Genomic DNA, 24637 nt, shown 5'->3' on the forward strand with positions numbered 1-24637 from the left:
GACCTGAGACCCAGCAGACACGGCCAGATCCCCCCACGCGGATCTGAGACCCCGTGACCCCGCAGGCACCGGTGCGGCCGCGTGCTAGCGCAGCGGGAGCCGGCTGGGTCCCGCACGTTGCCACCCTCGCGCCGGCCGCCCTGTTTTCCTCGGATCTCACGGGGCCCCGCACTCGCTCTCGGCTCCTGTGGGGGCGCAGCCTGGTAGTGCAGGCCGTGGGCGGGGCCTCGAGCGGGGCGCTCGGGGATTGGCTGCTGGAATGGAGGCGGGGCCTGGGCCAGAGAAAACCCGCGCCCCGGCGGCTGCCATCCCAGCCGCGATCCGGAACCCCCGAGCCTCTCTTCTCGTCGCGCTCTCCCGTTCTTTCCAGTTTCTGCCCGCGCGCCCTCCGACGGGGTACCCTCCTCTCCTTGCAGCGCGAGCCGTCTCCTGTCCTGACTTTCCTCCCCGCTCCGTGCAGCCGGGCCGTAGCGGCGATGCGCCTCATCCAGAACATGTGTACCATCGCAGAGTACCCCGCCCCAGGCAGCACCGCTGCCGACTGCTGCCTGGGGGCTGCGGGCCGCCGGCTCGTTAAGATCGCCGTGGTAGGGGCCAGCGGCGTGGGCAAGACCGGTGAGTCCATGCGAGGAACCCGCTTGGTGGAGGGGCGGGACGTGGGAGACCCCCGCTCGGACTGGAACTGAGAGACGGTGGGCGTTGCAGTGGGATCCTCTGCCTCTTCATGTCTCTGCTTTAACGAAGAGGGTCACTGGGGCCCAGAGCGTCCCGCCGACTTTCGGGCCAGAGTAGAACTTTGGGGCTTTGGGCTTTTGGCAGGATCTGGGGCGGAATGGGGGAGCTAGTGATTGTAACCCCTCCAGGAGTTCCGTAAGGTTAGGAAGAAGTTTGCCTGCTGGAAGGCTTAGGTGTGGCCCAGCTGGGCTCCGCGGAGGGGCTGGGCCTCAAGACCCTTCCTGCTGGCAGAGCTGTAATTCACTCCTACCTCCTTGTGTCTGGTAGAGGGTCAAGGAGCCCTCGGTGGCCGGCTGTGACTTTCTTTGGAAGAGTTGTTTTCCAGGTGGGGGTGGGGTGGAGAACCGTCTAACTTAGTGGGTTAACAGTCTGTTTTCTTTTCTGAATTGCAGCTTTGGTGGTCCGATTCCTCACTAAACGATTCATCGGGGACTACGAACGAAATGCAGGTGAGGAAACGTACGGAGACCAACCCTGTTGGGATGGCCGCCCTCATTTCTCAGTACCTTTAAGGACACTTCCTTCAGAGTGACAGTGTTTAGCATCAAGATTCTGCTACTTCCAATTCTGCACGCCCCCTCCCCCTCCCCCTTCCCCCTCCCCCCAGCTGCCATCTGGCCTCATTCCATTCTTGGCGCATTCATCATTTTATCAAGTGCCCGAAAGTATTCCCTGTGGTATGTTTTAACTATAGGGACCCCAGTTGGAAGCACCGTTTGTACTCCAAGGCCTTGTCCTTTAAAACATGCCTGCAAAAGTCATAAAAAAAAAAAATACCCAACCAAACAAAAAACCCAGCTGCAAGCTCCTCCCCCACCCTCTCCCTCTGCTGGCTGCCTTTCAGGGGCGACCTTTGAAAGCAAAGGCCAAAGAAGAGTTGTAAGCCTAAAGTTCTTTCCTTAACAAAGACAAATAAGTAGCTGCTATGATTCTAGCAGGGGGAGAGCAAATTGCTTAACTAAGTAGACTGTATGGTTAAATTAGTAGACTTGTATTAAGTACCAGTTGGGGATTTAGTTGAAATGAGCCATATAAGCTGTCCCAAGATAAGACCTGGTGGCCTTCTGCTTTGATATAGAGCTGATCAGAATCATGGCACATATTCATGCTAAGAGGGATGCTAACTGTGCATTTACTAACCGTGTTTGCTTATGAAGCTATTGTGGGCAAAATATAACTGTTCAGAGAATGATAATATAAAATAAAAACAGAAACCCTGCGTATACTGAGCCAGAAACTTTCCTCCGTGGAACTACTCTAAATATGGAAACTCAGTTAAAATTAGACCAGCAAGTTTCTAAAAACCCACAAACTTTGACCTACTTTTGATAAAATTTGATAATCTACTAGCAGGGGCTTAAGACTGCACGTGGCCTTTAAACAAGATCTGAATTAAGTGCATTAACTAGAAGTAAATCACATCTTTCTCTTGTGTGTATCGGTGCAAGTCGTGGTACATTAAAAACAAACAAACAAACAAACAAAAACCCAAACCATAATGTTTCCCGAGGCTGCACATGAAAGAGGAACACACTCTCCTTTCTCTGTCTTCATAGGTAATCTCTACACAAGACAAGTTCACATAGAAGGAGAAACGCTGGCTATTCAGGTCCAGGACACTCCGGGCATCCAGGTGAGACACTGATGCTGACAGGGCCAGAGCAGACACCGGCGGCTGAGGCACTGCTCACTTGTTTAAGTGTAAGGGACACGAGATGTGGGCAGTCAGGTCTAGACGGTACTTGTGGTTTGACAGTTAAATTGTACCTGACCGCAGGTCAGCCTTGGCCCGGTTCAGTTTGGGGAGCTGGGAGAAGAAGGGGAGCCCCTCTTGTAGGAGGGGAATCACCGGAGCAGGGGGAACCAAACCAGCCCTTAGAATTGGCAGTACTTCCTTCCTTTGGTTTTTATTTATGTGCCTTTGGCATCAAAACCCAAATATTCAGGCCCAGTCTCCAACACCCGGAATCACTTTTATGTTGTGGAAAGTTTCTCTGTAGACAAAAGAGCTCTGCTAGGATTTTTTCCCCCCTTCCCCGTCCTGAACTGGGCAGTTATCCAGGTTTAAATGCTTCCAGCTCCTATCTTCCCCAGACTTACTGTCTAGCCAGTTAATTTCCCATTTTGTGCAACTACAAAGTCGCTCTGCGTGGAGTTCTCTGCAGGTCCATTTTCCACTTGAGTGTGGTGAGCTGCCCTGTTATTTATTCCCTCCAAGCAGCTGGATCAACATATTGTTAAGAAAGCCCAAGTGTGTGGGGAATAGAACTTGTTTACAACCCGTAACCCGCCATCCATCGCTATGAAGGGTTCTTTTGAATTGAGGGATGTGCTGTGGCCAGAGCTCAGTGCCGTGCCCACTGCTAGCTGCTCACCTTGCTCTCCCTCTTCTCCTCAGGTGCACGAGAATGGCTTGAGTTGCAGCGAGCAGTTGAATCGCTGCATTCGCTGGGCAGATGCCGTCGTCCTCGTGTTCTCCATCACGGACCACAAGAGCTACGAACTCATTAGCCAGCTCCACCAGCACGTGCAGCAGCTGCACCCGGGCACTCGGCTGCCTGTGGTGTTGGTGGCTAACAAAGCTGACCTCCTACACGTCAAGCAGGTGGACCCTCAGCTTGGCCTGCAACTGGCCAGCATGCTCGGCTGCTCCTTCTATGAAGTATCTGTCAGTGAAAATTACAACGACGTCTACAATGCTTTCCATGTCCTGTGCAAAGAAGTGAGCCCCAAGCAGCAGCCCAGCAGCACCCCCGAGAAACGCAGAACTTCCCTCATCCCCAGACCCAAGTCGCCCAACATGCAAGACCTGAAGAGGAGGTTTAAGCAGGCTCTGTCTGCCAAAGTGAGGACTGTCACGTCGGTCTGAGGCACGACTCCTGGAGGGGGTTTGGTCTTCTGGGCAGAAAGCCCGAGGTTCTTCTTAGATGGGACCATGGCAGGCTGACAGCAGTTATGGTTCCAGAAAGAGCAGTGGCAGAGGGGCCTGAGGGGCCTTTTGGAATTCTGCAACAAAGGAAGTGAGGACAGATGGACGGATGCGGGACTGATCTGCCAAGTCGTTTACGTGGGGATGGGGCATGCTTTTGTTCCTCACTGTCTTCTAAGTGATGGTCAGGTGCACCAAAAACATGGATGTGGATTGGGGTGGGGAGGAGAACAAAGAACATCATGGGCTTTCTCTCTCTCCCAAGGGGAGGGTTTGCTTTTCTCATTGACTCCAACGTGTTCTCTTTACAGGATAACTTTCTGACTTGAAGGATATCTAGGTTTCTTTAAGAACAAGGAGGGACTCTCCCCACCCCATAAAGTTCAAGTTTTAGACCAAAATATTCCGTGTACAGACACCCGTGAGCTGTGGTCTGTAGGAAGGTGCTTGGTCTCCTGACACAAGATGGGCACCGGGGTTGAGTAGCTGTGAAAAACTCAGCTGTGGGTTGCCTAACGTGACGATGTATAGTCGTGTGTGTTGTTGTTGTTGTTGTTTTTCTTCTTTAAACTGTGGCATCAGGTACAGAAAAAAGTGTTAGTTGATGGTGGCGTGGTTTGTGTAAATGACCCATGGCAATGACGTTGGGTTGCTTCCTGGGCCTGGCTGAGTCGTGGCTATGGGTGCTGAGATACTGAGATGCTGTTTTCAAGAGTGACCAGATGCAGGGCTACCTGCCGAATCCCCTACACAGATGCACTTTAAGAAGCCGTTTAAGCTTTGGCTCAAACTGTAATTAATTTATTTTATGTACAATAAATCTCTCATTTGATAAGAACAGACATCTGACTGGGTCTTTATTGAAATGTTTTCCTTCTGCCCTCCAGGACGCAGTTTTTAGAATCCTGTGTTTATTGAGCAAGTTGAGTCAGGGAACAGGCTGACATTATATCTCACAACATGTGATCAGTGAGGTACATTTTATTATCCACATTTTACACAGTACAAAAAAATATCCTTGCAGAACAAACTCACTAACATGAAGTCTACAACCTGCAAACATTGTTGCTTGTAACCTGGCCTTTCTATTCCAGAGTTGTATGTCTCCGTTTCTTCATGGTCTTCTGGGTAGACCTACTGTGTGTGTGCACATCACAGTAGAGCTGCTGTGGGTGTGTCTGCTTCTCCACAGAAGCAGTGCTTCTTCATGCTTGGTGCACTCCGTGAAGCTTTTTGGGGCACGCCGTGTCCGCAGGCTACACTTTAGTCTCATAGTAAGAGCTTACAGCCATTGCAGCTATTCAGGGGCTATTCCCGTGACGCGATTGTCACACACATGTGCCGCAGCTGGCAGGCCTCTCTTCTGCTGCCACTGGAGCCTGCCTGCAAGACATTGCCTGCGAACTCAGTCGAGTCAACATCTCTGTGGGCAGGGCATCGTCCTTTCATCTGGGCAGCACCTTCCAGATTGTTCTTGGTTAGTTCTCCAGATAACCCTGGGAGGTAGGGTGGGGGAGGGCTGACACGATTTCATAAATAAAGCAGGGTCGAGGTTTCAAGGGATGTCCTCAAGTTCTTGAGGATTCAGTATTACTTCTTCATCATGCCTCACCTATAAGATGCATAGGTAAGGCAGCGGGGTGTGCGGGGAGTCTGCGGTGATGGGGGCTGGGCTATTTAAGCTCATTTTCCCAGGGGACCATCTGACTACCCTTGACAGTGACATTCTGGCAGTTATGCTTTGTGACACATAGAACATTTCTTTTTTTTAAAAAACCTCTTCAAAGCTAACCTAACCTCACCCCTGAGAAGGATGTGTGATGGCAGCAGGGTGGGAAATGGTGTCGATGGACGATGAAGACAGTACAAGGGCAGAGACATGTATCTCTCAGCTTGTCTTCCTACTGCGCGGTTGTTAGCAATGCACCATGAGCGAGAGGTCACTTGCTCACTGACTCTCAGCTCACTTCTGTTCTGCACTGGAAGACAAGAGGCTCTGGTGAGGGTAGACTTTCGTAGCACAAGACCGAGAGGAGCTAGATTTCTATTTCCTACTGCCCCCTCCCCCCTCTTCCTCACCACACAACCACAAGCATCTCTGTAGTACTCTGGCCCGCCTCTGCAGCCTGGTGGCTGTGCCCTGGGCCTTCTCATCTTCTGCCCTTGGCACCAATGACTGCCTCTCACCTCCCAACCTCTGTGGAGACTCAGTCTTTCACTTCACCCAGGCAGGTCTTTCAGCTACAGAAGGATGAAGTGGAGAGAAGGCAGAGGGAGTGATCTCTGGGAATCTCAGGCAGGAACCACCCTAGACCTAATCTAGGCCACCGTCTCAAGTGGGATCGACTACTCGTAATTCTAGATCAACTGTGTTCTGAGCATACGCTTGGTATAGTGTTTCACTAATCTCATCTGTCTCAATAGTAGCATCTCTCTACTTCCCCCCCCCCCCAAATTGATGTCTACAAACTCTGGCCTGAGAAGCAATCTCCCCTCCCTCTAGTCAGGGCTAGGTATGAGTCTGATGCAGAGGGGGGAGGAATGAGGGTTTAGTGAGTATTTACAACATACAGGTTGCACATGCCTTCCTTTAGTCTTTGGGAGACTCCTAAGAGGCTGTATCACCACTATTTTAAGATGAGGAGGACAAAGCTTTGAGATTATGCTAGCTTAAGGCCAGCCGGTTACAGCACCCTACTTCGTTTACTGACTGTCTGGGTACCAGAAATAGATATTTGAAACAAGGACATTCTGTACACTAACTCCACCACCTCTCTTCAGTATCCTATACACGGAAGGAAGGAATTGGCTGGGCTCTCAAAAAGCCAATCCTGGACCCTACTGATGCCAGAGTTTATACCCCACCCCCACCCCATCCCAGACCCAGTAGCAGCTCTGGGCCTTCTCTGACCAACCTACCTTCCTGGCCCCACTAACCCAGCTTCTTCCACCTCCCTTCTGCTACTGGTTGGGTTACTGCGTGGCCCTAGGGTTCCTGGCAACCGGTCCACATCTGCTGTTGCCATTAGCCTGGAGGCTGCTGGCTGCTTTGGCCTCCAGCCCCCTCGGTAATAAAGATGCCCAGGTTGGAGGGGCTGCCTCCCAGCCGGTCTGTCTCAGAGCCCAACCCACGTCTGTCTTGATGTCTGGCTCTCTAGTTTCCTCCCAGCCTCAAATCAAAACCATTTGCAGCCCTAGGCTGGGCCTGGCCTGGTTGTGCAGTGGCAGGGGGTGGGAGGGAGTCTATAAAGCCTTCCTCAACCAGCTCCAGAAGGTTTGCCTGTCCAGCAGCTCAGTACCCCAAGCTTTAGGGGCTGTGGCTATGTTTATAGAGAGCCCCTTATTTATCAAAAAATGGGGGTGGGTGGATTGATCTTTTACCCCGAGGGGGAAAAAATAAATCTGGGCACGGGAACAGTTGTGGGCAGATCCCCACAATGGAGCAGTTGGCACACTGTGGTCTTGCTTAGCAGAGCGGAGATGACAGGCTCCCAGCTGTGGAGAACTCCCAGAACCTCTGGGTAGGGTAACAGCCCAGCAGGGAGGCACTTGCCTGCTTACAATAAAGAACCCAGAAGGCTGTCTGGGTACTCCTCTGGAAGTCTACAGAGAGAAGGTTTGGGCAAGTTCTTATTGTCCTCATTAGTTCCTGAACCAAAGAAGAGAACGGGACTAGTGTTGTTAGTTATAAGGCTACGCTCCTGCTCTTTCTGACATGGCCTGCAAGCCGCCTACCATCTGGTTTTCAGAAGTTCCTTTGAGAGCAGTGGCGGAGCGTTTTGATGTTTCTTGGGCAAGCCAACAGACAACATTTGTAATATTGGGTTATTTGTTGTTGAGATTCCATTTCTGGTAACCAGGGTAAGAAGAAACAATGGTGGTATTGGGGCAGGGTCTGGAATTCTTTGTTAGGGAAATACCACTGTAACTGTAGGGACCATGGCATAAACAGCTATCTGCATAGGGCCTGACCCTCCGTGTGGAGCACTTCCAAACACTGATTGCGCTCTGTGTTTACAGGGAAGGGACTCCAAACGGAGCAGACCTCAGTTGCCACATAGTATTTACCAGGCTCTCAACTGTGTATACGTAAAGTAGCTGCAGGGCCCTTGGATGGAGATTGGCCTGTGTATGCTTACTTTGGCTTGGCCAGCAGGCCTTAGGTGGTAAATATACTCAGGTCTGAGAGACATTAGTGCTCAGCTCCTTTGCTGGGCCTTTCATGTCACTTTCAGGTGGCTATCATAGGGGAGGTCCCTTTAAAAACTCTTACACCTAGTTACTGTGGAAATGGTAAATGAAGATGTCAACTCCAGAACACCTAACTGCTTTCTGAGTGACAGTGATCTGCATAGGCATTCAACACTCGTAGTGACGATGCTTAGACATTGTTGTGCTTAGGTAGGAAACATCTTCCAAAGGCTCATGGGTTGAGAACTTGGTCCTCAATGCAGCAGCACTCAGAGGAGGGATCCTGGGGAGGAGGTAACTGGACCATGAGTGGTTTGATTTCATCAATGGATTCATCTATTGAGAACTCCCTCCTTACTGCAACACTGAGATGTAGTGAGAACTTTGGAAGACCAGACTTCTCAGAGGAAGTAGGTCTCGGGGCTGTGTCCCCAGAGTATGTATTTTCTTCCTGCTCCTAGATCCTACACAAGTTCCTGGCTATCATCAGTCAAACAGGTCTTCCTTTTCACAGTCTTTATCATGTATCCTCCTCTCCCTCAGCACGGGCACAGAAACCTCAGAGCCTGTGAACTGACACCTCTGAGACCGTGAGCTAAAATCAGTTTTCCTCCTGCGAGCTGATTTTCTCAGATATTTTGTCTCAGTGACAGATGGCTGGCTGATCAGGGGGCTTCGAGCAGCATACCCTGAGCCGTATCCTAAGTATTAGATATGTTGCCACTCTTTTAATTTGTACTATTATTACCCAGTATAGCATGGTCTACTGGCATTTGATTTCATGGTCAGCCTACCGGATTTGGGAAATATGTTCTTAACTGGCCTTCTGGTTTGATGGCCTTGGCTAAAGGAAGGCTGAAGGCATGCCTCTGACGTCACTCTTCGCTTATTCCCTTTGTCCTGCTGATGCTCTGTCAGTCTGTGAGGGAACTGACAGGTGCCTTCAGCAGTAACAGCCATACATCCTAGAGACATCCACGTACCAGCCATCCTATTAGAGTTGGCACCCTAGCAGCCCTCTGGGAAGGAGGCATCAGGATCATCTATTTCACCAATGTGGGTGCATGTTTGGTTAGCCACGGTGCTCTGAGATGTGTAACTGGGTCATAAAGTTGGAGAGAGCCCTGGCTCTTTCACATGGGCAGGGCCTTCTTAGCACCCTCCTTAATCTAGACATTGAGCACAAACCTGGAAAATGCTCAAGACTGCCACAGGCCAGTGCTCCACTGCCTGAGTTGTCCTCCTTCTCTTATTCATTAATGGCCACTGGTGGGACCCAAACCAAGCTTGTATTATGTTCCCGCTGTTTAATGTCAAGGACTGGGAATCTCTCTTGTCTCTCAGGTCTTCTTTAAACCAGACCCTGGTTATCACCAACTTCCTCCAGCTTGCCTATCTCCAAAGCGTATCACCTGACTGTCCAGTTGGCTCAGGTTTTCCAGCCAGCAGTCAGATATGGAAAAGAGTGATTATAAACTAAACTTCTCACACTTCTCCCAACTACCCAGACACTAGCTAAGGCCATACTTAGTGCAGTGTTAGAATACTCTAGAATGTTAGCATAACCAGTCACTTGATCCTATTATGGCAATAGTAGATGCTTCTGGATATTTGTTTACTAGGTAAGAAACAAGTTGCCAAGATAAACTATTAAACTCACAAAATCTATACCCAAATACATATTTGCACTTGATGTGTCTTCCAGAGGCAGGCACTAGCTAGCAGTTTGGTTTTATGTTTTCAGACTTCTTTTGCATGTAGACATATGATATGCAACTTAACCCCGAGAAGGAATCCCCAGGGGACCCTGGCACGAGGCAAAGCACAGGCTGTTCATCCTGTAAGTGCCATGGAGCCAAGGTAAGGGCTGCTTGCAACCAGCTGGGCTCAGACGGCTCAGGGTCTCGGGAGTGGTCTCCACAGGTTCCCACCCAACATTTGATAATGGATGGTTGGACGGATACAGTTCTGAGTCACATGGCAGGTTACTTTACATTTCTTTATTTTAGAAAGTACTTATCTCTGCTTACATATAATTTGTCTGCAGCTAATTCTGTTTTTTCCCCTTATTCAAATGTAAGATTTTTAGATTCATGGGATTTTTAAAAAGAGCTGCCTTACAGTTCAGCACCATCAGAGAATCGGTGAAGGCAAAGAAGGACTTGGGCATGAACAAGAACATCTGGTCTCATGAAACTCAGCTTCAGCATGTGAAAGTGACTCCAAGTTCAGCTTTTTTTTTTTTCCTTCTTCTCCAAAATGCACAGTATTTAATAGAGAAGTAAAATGTATAGTTATGTCTTGGTTTACATTTCATTTCATCTTCCTGTTAAATCCACTCTGGAAACTATTCTTCAGCTTTTTCCCATTTCAGACATTCATTACTTAGGCTGGGAACGGCCACCGGCCACACATGGATGTCTAACCAGTTTGTTTTTCTTTTCTTTCTCTCTTTCTCTTCCTTCCTTCCTTCCTTCCTTCCTTCCTTCCTTCCTTCCTTCCTTCCTTCCTTCCTTTCTTTCTTCCTCCCCCTCCCTCCCTCCTTCCCTCCCTCCCTCTCTCTCTCTCTTCCTTTCTTTCTCCCCAGAGTTCTCATATAATTTCACTAGGTGCATCTGGGTTTTTCTGCTCTGACCAAAAGAAAATATAAACCCCCAGAAGAAAGCTTTCTATTTCAGTAGGAATTTGAAATCACAAAGGCCATCGAGGGGTTGTGGTTACAACCCAGAGTCCCCGGGAGGAGATCTCTTCTACACGGGCTTCCTCTGCACAGGATGAAACCATTGCTAGCAAAGACAGCTCTCCAGTCACCCTGCTTTGTCCCTCCCACTGCTGTTCCAAGTAGCGGGCTGCCCCAGTCCTTGAACCAGCTGGAACAAAGCAGCCCTTTGTCACTCGTGGGGTGATTTACCACTCACGAAGGCCACCAGCCCAGTGCTACCCAGGCCATGCCTCCCCCTCCTTGTCTTTCAGAAATGTTTTGGTGTCAAAGAGAAACAAAGTCTCAGGCTCTGTCTGTGACATCCCCGCCCCACTCCTATAATCACAAAGAAAACGTAGCCTTCCTCTAGCTGGGGATTCTAAGTGCACTGAACTTTCCATGGCTAACTTCACCACAACGCTCATATCTGCCACCACTTGCCAACAGGCTTTTATCTAGAGCTAGAACTTCCAGGGATCTCTGGGAAGAGTACAATAAGTGGCTAAGGGTAAATGAACATGACAGCTGGCGAAGTCAGCTAGCGACAGCTTGACACCTTTAGAAGAACGAGAATGCAAGTCTTTATTTTGCTGTTGAAGACCCAGTCCAGTCCAAACAAACTGCCTTCCATGCAGTCATGAAGACCTCTCTGGTAGAATTAAGTCATACCTATAATTAGTAATGGGGACACTGGCTTTGGAGGCATATCTGGAGTGGTGACCAATGGGCATTGGTATTTCCAGCTCAAACAGGTCTTATCTTCTCTAGGTGTCAGAAGCCGAGGTCTGGGTGTAGCCGGTCAGTTGCAAAGAGCAGCTCGGGAATGTTAAGCGGCTTCAGGAGTCTTGTGGACAGCACCATCACCTAGGACAGTAGGGGCAAGCACAGGACAGTTAGAGAAATCAGTTACCAGGGGTAAAGGAAGGTCTCCGAGGGAGGCAAGGCATGAATGGTGTGGAGAAAAGCAGACAGGACTCAGGGTCCCTCATCTATGACCTGGGTCCTAAGTGAGGCTCATGCCCGATCACCTAGCCCATGAGCCTTTGGGTCCAACCGGCTGACTCTGGGCAACTCTTCCCACAGCCTGGAGTGCAGCGTGAGGCTCATTTTCCTCTAGAACACCAAGAGAGCTTGTTCCAGGACTTGCCTGGGTACGTGATACGTAAGGGCCAGGTGAGGGTCTGCCCAAGCAGGCACTAGGCATCTCTTGCTAACAAACTGCCTGTGGGAAATCAGGGAGGTGTTCCAGGAAGGAATTCCATAGGCCAGCATCAGAGGGTGGCATGACTGGGCTTCACCGGGCCGTGCGACATTGGACAGGTGCAGGGAGGACGCCTCCCTGTCTTCTTGCCTGCCCCCACAGTTATCCCAAGTGTAATGAAATCAGTGAAGTAATCAACTCCAAATTCAACGAGCTCATTGGTGCAAATCAGAGGCCACATTCCACCTCAAGGCTGAACAGGGCAGGGTCACAGTCAAGGAGGGAGTAGAAAAGAAACACTTAAGAATTCCAATTTATTATTATTTTGTTGTTGTTGAAAATAACTTTTTAACAACCTTGTTGAAGAGTTTCTTCTTCTTCAAGTGCAGTGCCTTTAAAACACTTATTCTGGAAAAGAGCTATCAAGAAACACATGGCTAATGCTAGCGAAGCCATATTTTTGGATGGTTAAAAAAAAAGTACTGAAATCTGTGCTTCTCATTTTCTTTGGAATCTAAGCAGAGTTGGTTTGAGGGCAGTGTTGAATATAGTGTCTTCTTACCACCTGAGCAGGGTTCAAGCATGTATGTTGCACCAGACCGAGTAGGTGGTGGCAATGGTGGCTTCCAGGCAAGAGCTGTCAGCCATGAGACCTCAGCTGCACTGCTGGCTGCTGGGTTCCTTCTGGAATTTTCCTTGGAGCCTCACCCTCCCACCTCATCAATCCCAGAAAAAGAGAACAGTGAGCTTGCCGCAGTGTCACCAGGATTATGTAAGTTCCCCGACTGAGAGCCCAGGAAGAGCTCCCTCCTGGAGGCCACTCTTCACTGTGATTTGCTGATAGGTTTGCAGACCTCCTTTAGAAGCATTTGGAAGTACAGAAATTTCTAGAGAAACACACATAGGTTCCTATAGTTTTAGGGGAGATTTAAAGTCTTCCAGAGATCCATAAGTTACATGTATGTGTGTGTGTGTTTACACACACACACACACACACACACACACACACACACACACACAGCTTGCCCAGACTCTGGATGCAGACCCTTGTGAAGCAGAGGAGACCACTATGGTAAATATACTCAAGATTCTCCTCCATTGCCATGACTTTCCAGTCTCTGCTGCGTTGCATGGTCCTCAGAGCTATGCAAAGAAAGTTAGTGGATGCCTCCCCAGCTGAGGTGAGGGGCAGAAGTGAGGGCCAAGACTGTCTCCAAATAAGCTTACATCTTGGTGTCAGGTTTGAAAAACGTGGTGGGGGTATGCCAGCTACAGATCCAGTTGATGTCAACACTGAGAGCAGCAGATGCAGCCCAAGGAGTCTGTCCGGCTCAGGTTCTACGCTGGGCTCACAGCCATGGCCAACAGAGTGGGAACACAAAGACCAGGCTCCTCTGATCTAAACAAGAAGGCCCATGAGGTGACAGCCTCCTGAGTTCACAGCTGAGGGTGTCTGAGGCCTGCTCTGGATCAGGTAGAGACAAACACTAGGAAACAGAGGCAGTTTATAAAGTAGGTTAGGGGGCCTGTGAGGGAGGAGAAAGAGCCCACGGAACTCTTCTAGAGTGCTGTGAGGAAGAGCACAGGCTAGACGTGGCCAGCTTGAGCTGGACCCCAGCTAAGGCTGCTCACCCTGGAGCCGTTGCTCCATTACTCTGAGTCCCACTTTGCTCATCTTTCGCTTGACCCACACCGTCTGCCCCATGACCACTATGAGGAACATGGAGCACAAGGCATGCTTCAGAGGGACTTCTGTCCTTGCTCCCTCTGCTGCGTCCCTCCTTGCAGCTCCCTGCTGTCCTTAAGTGATAAGGGGCAGGTGACATAGCGAGACTGTGCTTTCCATGCGTACATCTGTTACTCATAGGACTGCAATCCCTGCTCCCCTCTCACCGCTATTAGATAAGCCCTGCCCCAGGACAACATTCCAGGCTGGTGGAGTCTGCTTCCTGCCGGGTTCTCAACCACTCTTTCCTCCACAGCCCTTTATGGTCAGTCCCATGTGTCAGCTAACCTCGGGTATCTGCAGCTACACCATTGGCTCTTTGGGATGTTCCTTTTTAGGCAGAGTTCTTCTTCTCTCGCTGTGGCCTTTCAAACTACTAAGATGTCTCCGCCTCCAGCAAGCCTTCTTGGATCACCCTTCCCGGCCTCCAGCCTCCGGCCTGAGTGTGTCTTGTGGCTGTTTGTCTTACTGCATTTCCCACTCTTCCTTTAGCACGGTGTCTGCTACAGAGCAGGGACTGCAGCAGTGAGATCATAAACAACTGAGCAGAAGAACTGAACAGGCAGAAGAGACACAGGGCAGGAGGTGAGGGCTAATAATTTAGCCCTGGACAGTAGGAAGCTTTCCATTTAGGAAGGCCTCAACAGGCCTTAGTCAGATCGATGACTGTGCACGTTTACTTTGTATCAGTTCAGTGACTCCTACTGTCTGAGGCTGCTCTTTAAGGCATGGTCCTGGTCACACTGAAATCTACCAGGTTTCCATTCGTAAGCAACTAAAACTTTTTTTTTTAACTTTTAAAATTTCATGTGTATGAGTGTTTTGCCAGCATGCATGTAGTATGTATGTGCACCACAGGTACAGCTGGTGCCCTCAGAGGCCAGAAGAGAGAGCCAGATCCCCTGGAACTGGAGTTACAGATGGCTGTGAGCTGCTTTGCGGTGCTGGGGATTGGATCTGAGTTCTCTGTAAGAGCAACATGTCCTCTTCCCTGCTGAGCCGTCTTTCCAGCCCATGGTCTCTATTGTGCCCTACTCACTCGTTATTTATTTACAGCCCTAGCATTATGGACAAGTAGACTGCTTTAGATTATTTTTTCATTTTTATTTTTAAAGTTAATTCAAATAAGACCATGTCTGCATTATTTGGCTAAAATAATCATTCTAAAAACTTGGCTCCAAATGGGTGGAAAAAAGCTGAGAAGAGCTTGACACTGGCCTATCAGTTAAAATGTAAACGCAGCCGGCATGGAGGCTGATTTAACACTGGAGAACATCTTCCAGAGAGCTGGCTAGCCTGTCTCAGAGATCTGGGGAACAGATGCAGACTCCAAGGGCTGCCTCGCTCCCTGCCCACAATGCTCCTTGCTCTCTGCACCTTCTGGCCCTCTTGGCCCTAGTTTCCTTTCCTCTCTCTCCTCTCCTTCCGCTGTAGCTCTTGTGCTGGCTGCTGCTGATTTCCCTGCTTCTCAGCTCAGGTCTGGCTCATTCAAGTTTAAAGAGTTTACCCTGGCTCCTCAATTCCTCACTACCTCATCTCTACCTGTCACCTGCCATGTGGGACACTCAGAAATGAGAGATTCTTTCTCAGGACACAAGGTGCAGTCTAGGATTCCCCTACCTGCACTGTGCACGGCCACTGACCAGAACACTTCCCACAGGAACCACCTGTTGCTCACTGCACTGTCCCTCCTGCAGCCCTCTGCGGGACATGCTTAGTACCTGGCTGGGGAGGCCTAGTCCTTGGAGGCCCACTGGCTGGCATTCGTCTCCCCAGACACACTGATTTGCAGGTGCCAATTTGGAGGTGATAGTTAATAGCTAGGATTTGGATATTGGGGCCTTCTGATTTCCAACACCAAGAATCAAAAAGAACAGACAGTATTCTGCTCGTGGGTCAGTAAGGGCAGAAGAGAGGCTTTTGTTGTATAGATGGGCACTGCTCACACATGGTCAGGCCGGCTGTGCCTTTGACAGCCTAGGTACACCATAGCTATGGAATCTTCTCTTTCTGTGGGGTTCACACACTCTCCCAACAGCTGAGAAGGGAGCTGACGCACAGAGTATTCTGGGAACAGCTCAGCAGCAAGGCCTGACTTCTAGGGTGTTTCTAACATCGGGAGTTAAGGTTTCCATTAGCTGCTTGCTAGGGCAGCTAGGTGGAAGGAAGGGCTGTGGTCCTCAGGGAATGTCACCCCAGCAGCACCCAGGCAATCTCCCTACTCTCATGAGCGTGGAGACCAAAGGGCCTGTGATGAGAAGCCATTCCTCCTTTTCCCTGCTGCTGTGAGAATCCTCTTAGGGCCTGCTAATGCCTCAGGGAGTTTTTGCACAAAGGACAAGGAGTGGCCAAGCCTGTTCCCTGAGCCGCCAATACTCTGACAGGCTCTGTCTGCGGATGAGTGGGTAGAGGGTCACACTGGCAAAGCCACTGCCGATTCCGGCCTCTGCCACCATTCTGTCACCAGACTTTGAAAGCTTCTGCACTCTAGCCTTTTAGAGATGGGATTGCAGTGTCTGGGTGGCTGTTTCAATGCACGGTGTTCAAAAGAACTAGGCATGTGGTTCCTATGTTAGAGATAGCGAAAAAAGTTTGATTCTTACTTACTTGAAAAAAAAAAAGTTTCATTAACAGAGTCTTAATTCTGCTGGCAGAGGGAGTGCAAAGTGAGGCTAGAATTATGAGTTTTCCAGAATCTTCTCGGCTCTGACGATGATGGGAGACAAGCATGACAGAGAGGGTCATAGAACATGACTACACGTTCCCAGATCCAAGACTGCTCCCTAAATAGACAGCTTCCCTTCCTAGTTGGGTGTCTAGATAGAAAGAGAGATTGGGTTTCCGCATTTCGCCAGTAGGCTCAGACGTGCACCATCACAGACACTTTCTACCGAGTTCTCTTGGAATCAATGTATCCTCTAAAACACCTGGCTTACCGAGCTCCTGCTGCACACTCAGGCCTTTGTGCTCAAGGAGCTCGGTGGTGGAAGGGCCTATGCTAGCAAATGCGGAGCAGCCAGCGAGCAGGCTTTACTGAAGAGCATGGATCTGGGCGCCAGGAGAGACTCAGGAAGCATCTGGAGCAACTGGCAGGACGTCACAGAGAGAGAAGGCTGCTTGTGTAGATACACAGAGCGGGGCGGGATCAGGAGGAAGCCAGAGTCACCCGGGTAGGCAGGACTGGCTAGAATGCTAACTACCATTCTCGCTCACTGGTTTTCTATGCAGCTGTGTGGACAGTAGTGGCTAGTGTCTGCAGTGAGGTTTTGAACCTCTGACACTGCTCTTGTCCCCACCGAGTACTACAGGTGGGAAGAGGTCCCAGGTGTCCCTCAGTGCTGCTGAGGTTTCCACAGCCTCATGCAAATTCAATACTTGGAGGTTTGGGGAGGCTGTAGAATTTTTAGCAGGGAGAACTAGCTGGAGGACACAAGATGCTGGAGATTGGAGGTTTGGAGGGTTATAACCTTGCCCTGCTGCTGGTCCCAAACTCTCTTTACTTCCTGGTTGGCACCATTTACTGTGCAAACAAAAGGGATCTCTTTGCTTAGTGTGAGAATTGAAGTTTGCCAAGTGGTAGGTTCTTAACCATAAGGAAAAAAAAAAAACCTCTCCAGGGAAGTGAGTGGACTTGGTCTTGGTCCAAGAGGATGACTTTGGGACAGTGGCCAGAAGGAGGACATGATAGGATGACAGGATGTGGGGAGGAATGGACAGAGAAGAGAGCAAGCCGGAACAACGAAGCCCTCACCACTCTTCCCACTGCTGTTCATCTCACCCATGACTCAGTACCTGGGTTCCTGGCTTCAGAGATGCTACAAGGTCTTTGACCATTTTGGCTTCAGCGACTGTGACGCCGCCCACCACAAAGAGGATCAAGAGGGGATGGTCACTGGGATGGGGCCGGCTCACCTGCAAAACAGAACATCAAGTCAGATGCCAGCAATGGCCACTGCTTTCCTCCTGCCAGTGGGACGGAGAACCTTGAAGCAATGCTGACTTGTTAGCGGCCAGATGTGCTGACGCCTTGTGACTCTGTTGGCTAGGACTGCACAGCATGACACCTTAGTACATCCTTACATAAGGCTTTATCAAAAGGAGAGCTAAAGGTGCTGGAGCCATTAAATAGGAGAGGGCTGAGCAACACCTCGCTGCTCATCTTTGAGGACTCAGAACACCTTTGTCCTTTGTCCCACAGCTCTGCCTCAGTTGCCATCACAGCCAGTTTGTGTCTCTTTCTCGCATCTCCTCCATTCAACAGGAGCAGGCACACCACCTTAGATGGCTACTGTCTGCTGTGCTTACCCTATGTCAGCACAGAGTTGGTGTTCTATCACTATCTGTGGAACTAACCCGGTTGGTTCTGGTGGTGGGATGGAAGTTTACAGAAATATACAGGTATAAAGATATACAGGTCCTGCCTAGTATGATTTAGAACCAAGAACATCACTAAACTGGCCATCGCCAAGGACCTACGCTGTGTGAATACTGCAATAACTACTCAATAGATCCCTTCTTTCCTGTTTTTGTTTTTTTTTTTTTATGATTTTACCCAAGAGACAAAGAATTATTATATACTGAAATGAGAAACTGACCCAGCGATGAAGACCTGAAGAGAACAAGAAAGGGTTCCTGAAGGCAGTCTGTGTCAGACAGCTATCTTCCTGAGGAGTGAGCAAGGCAAGCATGGGGCAAGCTCTCTCTACAAGCAGAGGGTAGCCCTGTGGAGCAGTCCAGGACCCAGGCAGGGTCCAGCGCACATGGCATCGCCCAGGAAGGTGCTGCCGACCGCCTGAATGGCCACCAACTGCATGAATAGTCATGGGTGGGGTGAGGCCACCTAAATACTTGGGATTTTTTTCCAGGTCAAGGGGAAATCTGGGTGGCCTATGGGCCCTGGTGGGCCACAGCTTTGTCCTAGGACAGTGCCATGATATTCCAGTTCCCAAGTGTCTGCAGCGTCATGCTGTCTTTAGCCGCATTTAGTCTCCCCGGTCATGTCCTCAGCTCCCCCTTGCTGCCCCCTCTTATGCTCTCTTAAAAGCAGTCCTATCCCTCCTGTCCCACAACTGCTGTCTATCAAGTTCTTCCATCTTGACCTTGGCAAACCAGATCACTGTTCCACCTTCTCCTCTGACTCGTGAACATTTTAGCCTAGGCATTTTTGGTGATGAGCATGGTATCACACACAGAGAGCTCAAAGTGTTATGTAGATAAGAGAGCTCAGGCAGGTGAGATGGCTTAAGAGGTAAAGGTGCTGGCCACACAATCCTGACAACCTGCGTTTGACCTCTGGAATCCACACAAAGGTGGAAGCAGACCTCCACACACATGCCATGGCGTATGTTCCATCCCCACACATTACAAATACACACAACAACAACAATGACAACAACAACGAATTAAATAAAAAATAGAAAGCAAATGTATAGGATGTGCAAGCTGAGAGAAGATTCCTGATTCCTTTGTTACCTTAGAGACTTTAACAAATTAATTAAAAAAAAATTTTTTTTTTTTGAGGCAGGGTTTCCTGTGTAGCCCTGGCTGTCCTGGAACTCACTGTATAGACCAGGCTTGCCTCAAACTCAGATATCCACCTGCTCTGCCCTCTGAATGCTGGGATTAAAGGTGTGCATCACTACCATGTGGCTTTATTTTTAAAATACTATTTTCCTTCTTCCCTCTCCTTTTTCTAATCCATTCTACACATGTATTCCTCCTGTTCTCTCTTTATCTCTATATCCATATTTATATCTATTCCTAAATATATAACTGTAACCTTCTCCATCCATATACATTATTTTCGTGTATGATTTCAGGGCTGGTCACTTGGTGTTAGGTAACAAACTGGGAAACTTTTCCCCAGGGAAGACTCTCTCACTCTCAGGGGTCCTGAGCTGCCTGTAGTGCCTAGGGTTAGGTTTCCCCCTTCCATGTTAGCATGTCTATTGGTGCCACCCCGCTTAGGTAGGCATGCTGAGGAGACTTCATGGGTGTAGCGACATTCCTGACTTCCTGTTCCTGTGGCTCTCACCATCTTCTAAACTCCTCTTTCCTAGTGATCCCTGAACCTGAGGAGGAGGAGGAGGAGGGGCCGGAGTTGGAGGGAGGCGGGGTGGGGGGGAGTACGAGTTGTGTTGTAGATGTACCATTTGGAGCAGGGTGCTGCTTGGTCCCTTGTTCTCTGCAGTTTTCTGTAATGGTCAGAAACATCTCAGAACCACTCTCTCTAGCTTATGCACGGCTTTCTGTCTGAGTAACCAGACCCGGGGAAACCTCCCAGCCTCACAAACAACTGCTGTTTCTCACTTAATCCTGGGACAGAAATACAACTGGCTCTGAAACTTTAGCATGGCACAGTGTGTTCCTCAAGACATATGCTTTCCATAAGAGAGTTTGGAATCTGAAACACATGCTGAGAATCTTGAAGGACACAGTAGAAGATGAAAAGGGGGAAGAGAATGAAAGGCAGCAACAACAAAGAGCAATTCCCTGGGGCAAGGATAGGGGTGCATGTAAAGTGCGGGGGCGGGCCTGGGGTGGGGGTGGGGCTAAAGAAAGGGGGTGGGGCTGGGGACTAAGGAGTGGGAGGGTTGGGGGACTAAGGAGTGGGAGGGGTTGGGGGCTAAGGAGTGGGAGGGGTTAGGGGGCTAAGAAGGGGGGGAGGCTGGGGGAATGCTGGACTAGGCACAAATACATGGGTCCAATTAATGCATGTTGGTGTTTGCTATTTTGGTTTCAGTTTAGATTTGTGTGTTGATATCCGACTTTCTCTTCAGAGCGTGTCAGGCCAGCAGGCTGCTGGGAAGTGGAGCCATTCTCATCCCAATCCCAAATTCCTCAAATGCAGCCACACATGACTTCTCCCTGTCTGCGTGTTAAGTCTGCGGGGGTGACAATCTGAAGATGAAAGCTTGACACAGCATGTTACTGCACACACAGGGTGTAGTAAAGCTGGCAGAGTCTCTGCTCTCTGTCACTTGATGAGCCCTAGAGGGCTGGGATTAACAATGTCAGCTCTGGTCAGGGAATATGGCTTTCTCCCCAGGATCTCAGTGCAGGCTCTGGGACCTCTGCAGGCCTGGGCTCTGGGAGCATCTGCTGTCTGGTTGACTCCTATGATGCCAAGGTGAGGATCCTCCTGCTTCCAGTGTCTGGGACTTCTCAGGAATTCTGGGAATGCTGCTGCGGAGTGCGCCTTTACTCAGTTTCCCTCCGTCTGGGGCTCACTTATCCTCAGAATAGGTACAGTCAGGTTCCCCATTCCCCATTAGTGACCAGTGCTTTACAGAGGCAGTAAGAGAGGAGCAGGCCTTAAGAGGAGACCAGGCCCTGGAAATACCCATGCTGAAAATGGCTGTCAGGAGTCACCAATATCACCACTGCTCCCAAACATTCCGTTACCCAGTCATCCATTTAGCAAATATTTATTGAGCAACTACTATGGGGAGGCACTGCGAAGGTATCATAGGCAACCAATACCCATCATGTGAAAGCCAATGACTCTTCCTGGTCCCCATTTCCTCAGCCCTACCTAAGTTCAGAGTCATCTTTTCTCTTTCTTGCCTTATCTTGTCCCAGGCTCACCCTGGTTTCCCATCACTCAGTGCTGCCAGAGCAAGTCTTACAGAACACAGAGGAATTTGTTATATATTCCCAAACAACACTCAATGGTACTGTTCTGGTTTCTGATCTGTTGCTGTGATAAAACACTGCACAAAACCAAATTGGGAGCCAGGTATGGTGGCTCACGCCTTTAATCCCAGCACTTGGGAGGCAAAGGCAGGCAAATTTCTGAGTTCGAGGATAGCCTGGTCTATAGAGTGAGTTCCAGGACAGCCAGGGCTACACAGAGAAACCCTGTCTCAAAAACAAACAAACAAACAAACAAACAAAAACAAAACAAAAAACCCAAACAAACAAACAAACAAACAAAAACAAATTGGGGAGGAAAGGATTTCTGTGATGGTTTGTATATGCTCGGCCCAGGGAGTGGCACTATTAGAAGGTGTGGCCCTGTTGGAGTAGGTGTGTCACTGTGAGTGTAGGCTATAACTATAAGACCCTCATCCTAGCTGCCCGGAAGTCAGTCTTTGACCCAGCCCGAGGGTCAGTGAATGGGGTCTGCAAGGGAGAGAGTGGGGATGGAGGGGGAAGAGACTCTAAGAATGGAGACAAGACAGTCTGTCTGATCAAGTCTCATCTATTGAAAGGCAGCTATGGGTGTATAAGCACAAGCTGGGGAGTGCAGCTGGAGACACTTAAGCACAGGTCCAGGATGTGTCTGAGAAAAACAGAATGTTATTAGAGTGTCTTCAGCTGTGGTGGACTTCTTGCAAAAACATCATGCTAGGAAAACAAGCCTCTCATCAAAATGGAAAAGTACCAACCTGTAAGTAAATAGCCCGAGATGGCTGCAGAGATGATAGCCACTTTCTGCTAAGAGTTGGCTCCCAATAAATCTTCCACAAGCAGCCTTCAGATGAAGGTGTAAAACTCTCAGCTCCTCCTGCACCATGCCTGCCTGGATGCTGCCATGTTTCTGCCTTGATGATAATGGACTGAACCTCTGAACCTATAAGCCAGCCCCAAATATATGTTGTCCTTTATAGGACTTGGCTTGGCCATGGTGTCTGTTCACAGCAGTAAAACCCTAACTAAGACAGCCCATCATTAAGGGAAGATAGGGCAGGAACTCAAACAGGAGCAGAGTCAGAAACCATAGCAGAATGCTGTATACTGGTCTATTTTCCATGGCTTTCTCATACAACCAGGACCATCTCCCTAGGGATGGCAGGTGCCTCCTGAACTGGGCTGGGGCCCCTCACATAAAGCATTACCAATCTGATGGGGACAATATTTCAGTTGCGGTTCCTTCTTCCCAGGAGTCTCCAGTTTGTGACATTTTGACAGAAATGAACAAGCATGGAGAATTCTTTGTAAATTAACTAGCACAGGGAATGCTTTGTTTTTGATAAAAGTTGGTAAGAAATTTCCATTTCCAGCCCTTGTTGACCTAGCTCCAGCTTCTGTGTATCTGTCGTTGTCTTTCTCTCCACTGGCAACTTTCGCCCCAGCTGCCTGGAATGATCATAAGCCCTCCATGCACATCTCAGTCTTTGTGCTGGCTCCTACAGCCCTGACGTCTATTGTCCAGGGGCCCCACAGAGTTCCTTTGTGCTCCTCCACCCACTCCTCACATCACAGCTCTGTCTTCCTTGTCATACTCCTCAACGTACCCAGAACTGCGTAAGGCAAGCTATGCTACAGTGGGGCAGGTGTCTGTTACATTTATGTCTCCCTTACCAACAACAGTCATTGCTCCCTGTCAGACATAATATGAAGACTGCCACAGTCCAGGTTTTTGCTTTTGCTGAGTAATTATACCAAAGTCCACTTCATTAGAACTCTTGGAATAGGTTTAGCTAATGTTAGATATAAATCAAACCCTACCTCACGGTATGCATCACAATTTAGAAGAATCTAAACAATGGCTATAAATGGCTGCAGAGAGCAGCCACAGACCAAGAAGCTCAAGGCTAACATATTTTCTTCTAATTGTAAATGCCATTAAGCCTGGTGGACTCCATCCAACAGCATCTCTCTCCAAACCTTGTTTTTCTTATATAAGTAATAAGGAGTGGGTCTAGATGACCTCTAAGGTATGCTCAGCTCTCACAGCGGAAGGGTCTGGCATCATCCCTCACATGGATCCCAGCACTCCCCGCCTACCCCAGTGAAGCATCCTTTGCATGATGGTCATATCTACAATCCCATCATCTGCCCTCAGCTCACAGTCATTAGCATATGGCTCTGCTGTACAATCTGCTTGTGGAATGAGATGTTGAGTCCAACTCATCATTCCAAGACAGATGAGACTCCGTGAGCACTTGTTGGCTATCAAGGAGAACCAAAAGCTATGGCTGGACATTCAACCATGCATTCCCTAGTATGACTTGAGCACCTGCAATATGCTCGTCTGCAGAGCACAGAGGCTCACACCAACTGCTTGCTTCCTAGATGGCTTTCCAGTTTTTGGTTCTAATTGCTGTCTTTAGGGTCCCTAGACATCCTTTTTCCCTTGAAATAAACAAGCCTTTCTTTGATTAAGTTGCTGTGACTTGCTGGAATCCTACCACACAGCTTTGACTGCTTCTAAGCCCTTGTGTGAGTGCCATTTCTTCATGTGGGCTTTTTCCAGTTTCCAGGCCACAAGGCTGTCACATCAACTCAGACACAGAGCCCAGAGGCAGGCACTGGGGCTTGACTCTTTGTCATGAGTCTTTTTCCAATTAAGCACGGCCACATAAGAAATGGAACAGCCACAGCGACACAAACCTTTAAAGCACACAGAGAAGGAGGGAGAAGGGCCCTGTGCCATCTCACTAGACAAAGCCCACCCTCTTCACACCGACGCCAGCAGAGAAAACATCTTGACAGATCATGTTCTTTAGTCAAAACAAGCTGAGGGTCAAACACATGGAGTAGATATAAAGTGTATTAATCTCAGGAGACTCGAAGCCTAGCCACAGATTTCTGAAATGCACTCCCCGAGTGCTGCCTATTAGACGTGCTAGTTTTAAATGAAATTTCCATCTCAGTGAGAAGGGAGAGTCTGTTGATTGAGTCATTAGGTCGATATCAAGCTTTTGTCAGAGCACCTCAAGGTGCTGTGGGAGTGCAGTAGGGAGCTGGGCTGTTCTATCCAGCTTAAGCCCACGGTGCTCTTCCTAGCTCAGTGGACCTCCCTTACTGGGTCATCTGTCCCAGGAGGAGGACAGCCTTAGTGGCTAGTCACAAGTTCTCATCGGGCTGCCTTAAACGTCCTCCTTAGATAGCAGGGCTTGCTTGCTCTCCTCAGCTTCTCATCCAGGAAGTCATTTTTTTAATAGATTATTTTTAACAACTACCAAGAGGCATTCATTTATTCCATTACAGCCTTCCTGGTATCACCGATTTTGAACTCGGGTCAGAAGTGTAAATGACTTCAGTGTCTTCTAAGAGGAAAAGAAACCTAGGCTGAATTAGTGTTGCCCTTAGTGCCCTGAAAAGTCAGATGATATGGATTTAGTTGGGTACAGAATGCATTTTTCAATAGTGGCCATGATGATACATACTTCCTGCTCCTCACGCTCTTGGTCCCTTTTCATGAGG

At 49.1% G+C, this 24637-nt stretch overlaps 2 protein-coding genes across 3 annotated transcripts in view; one reads left to right on the top strand and one right to left on the bottom strand.

The window, feature by feature from the left end:
* Positions 1-350: 350 nt before the first annotated feature.
* Positions 351-4502, top strand: Rasl11b (RAS-like, family 11, member B). Its single transcript, NM_026878.1, has 4 exons — positions 351-615; positions 1128-1184; positions 2292-2368; positions 3134-4502. Exons 1-4 carry the CDS (start codon positions 477-479, stop codon positions 3602-3604), a joined length of 744 nt encoding a protein of 247 aa, NP_081154.1. The 5' UTR covers positions 351-476; the 3' UTR covers positions 3605-4502.
* A 5338-nt stretch (positions 4503-9840) lies between these two features.
* Positions 9841-24637, bottom strand: part of Scfd2 (Sec1 family domain containing 2) — a 326927-nt gene continuing 312130 nt past the window's right edge. The window contains exons 8-9 of one of the 2 annotated variants that reach the window (NM_001114660.2): positions 17276-17395; positions 9841-11420 (exon numbers count right to left, since the gene is read on the bottom strand). In NM_001114660.2, coding sequence (NP_001108132.1) covers positions 11328-11420; positions 17276-17395 — 213 coding nt within the window. In that variant the 3' untranslated portion in view covers positions 9841-11327. The remainder of the gene's footprint in view (positions 11421-17275; positions 17396-24637) is intronic. The other variant, NM_001286437.1, reaches the window with a different exon arrangement.

The sequence above is a fragment of the Mus musculus genome, chromosome 5 (assembly GCF_000001635.26).
Source record: "Mus musculus strain C57BL/6J chromosome 5, GRCm38.p6 C57BL/6J".
Classification (NCBI taxonomy): Eukaryota; Metazoa; Chordata; class Mammalia; order Rodentia; family Muridae; genus Mus; species Mus musculus.

Excerpts from the sequence above, each read along its gene's own strand:
- Rasl11b (NM_026878.1), top strand. The coding sequence starts at position 477 with ATGCGCCTCATCCAGAACATGTGTACCATCGCAGAGTACCCCGCCCCA. Across the intron at positions 616-1,127 it reads CAGCGGCGTGGGCAAGACCG|CTTTGGTGGTCCGATTCCTC; the intron begins GTGAGTCCATGC and ends TCTGAATTGCAG. Across the intron at positions 2,369-3,133 it reads AGGACACTCCGGGCATCCAG|GTGCACGAGAATGGCTTGAG; the intron begins GTGAGACACTGA and ends TCTTCTCCTCAG.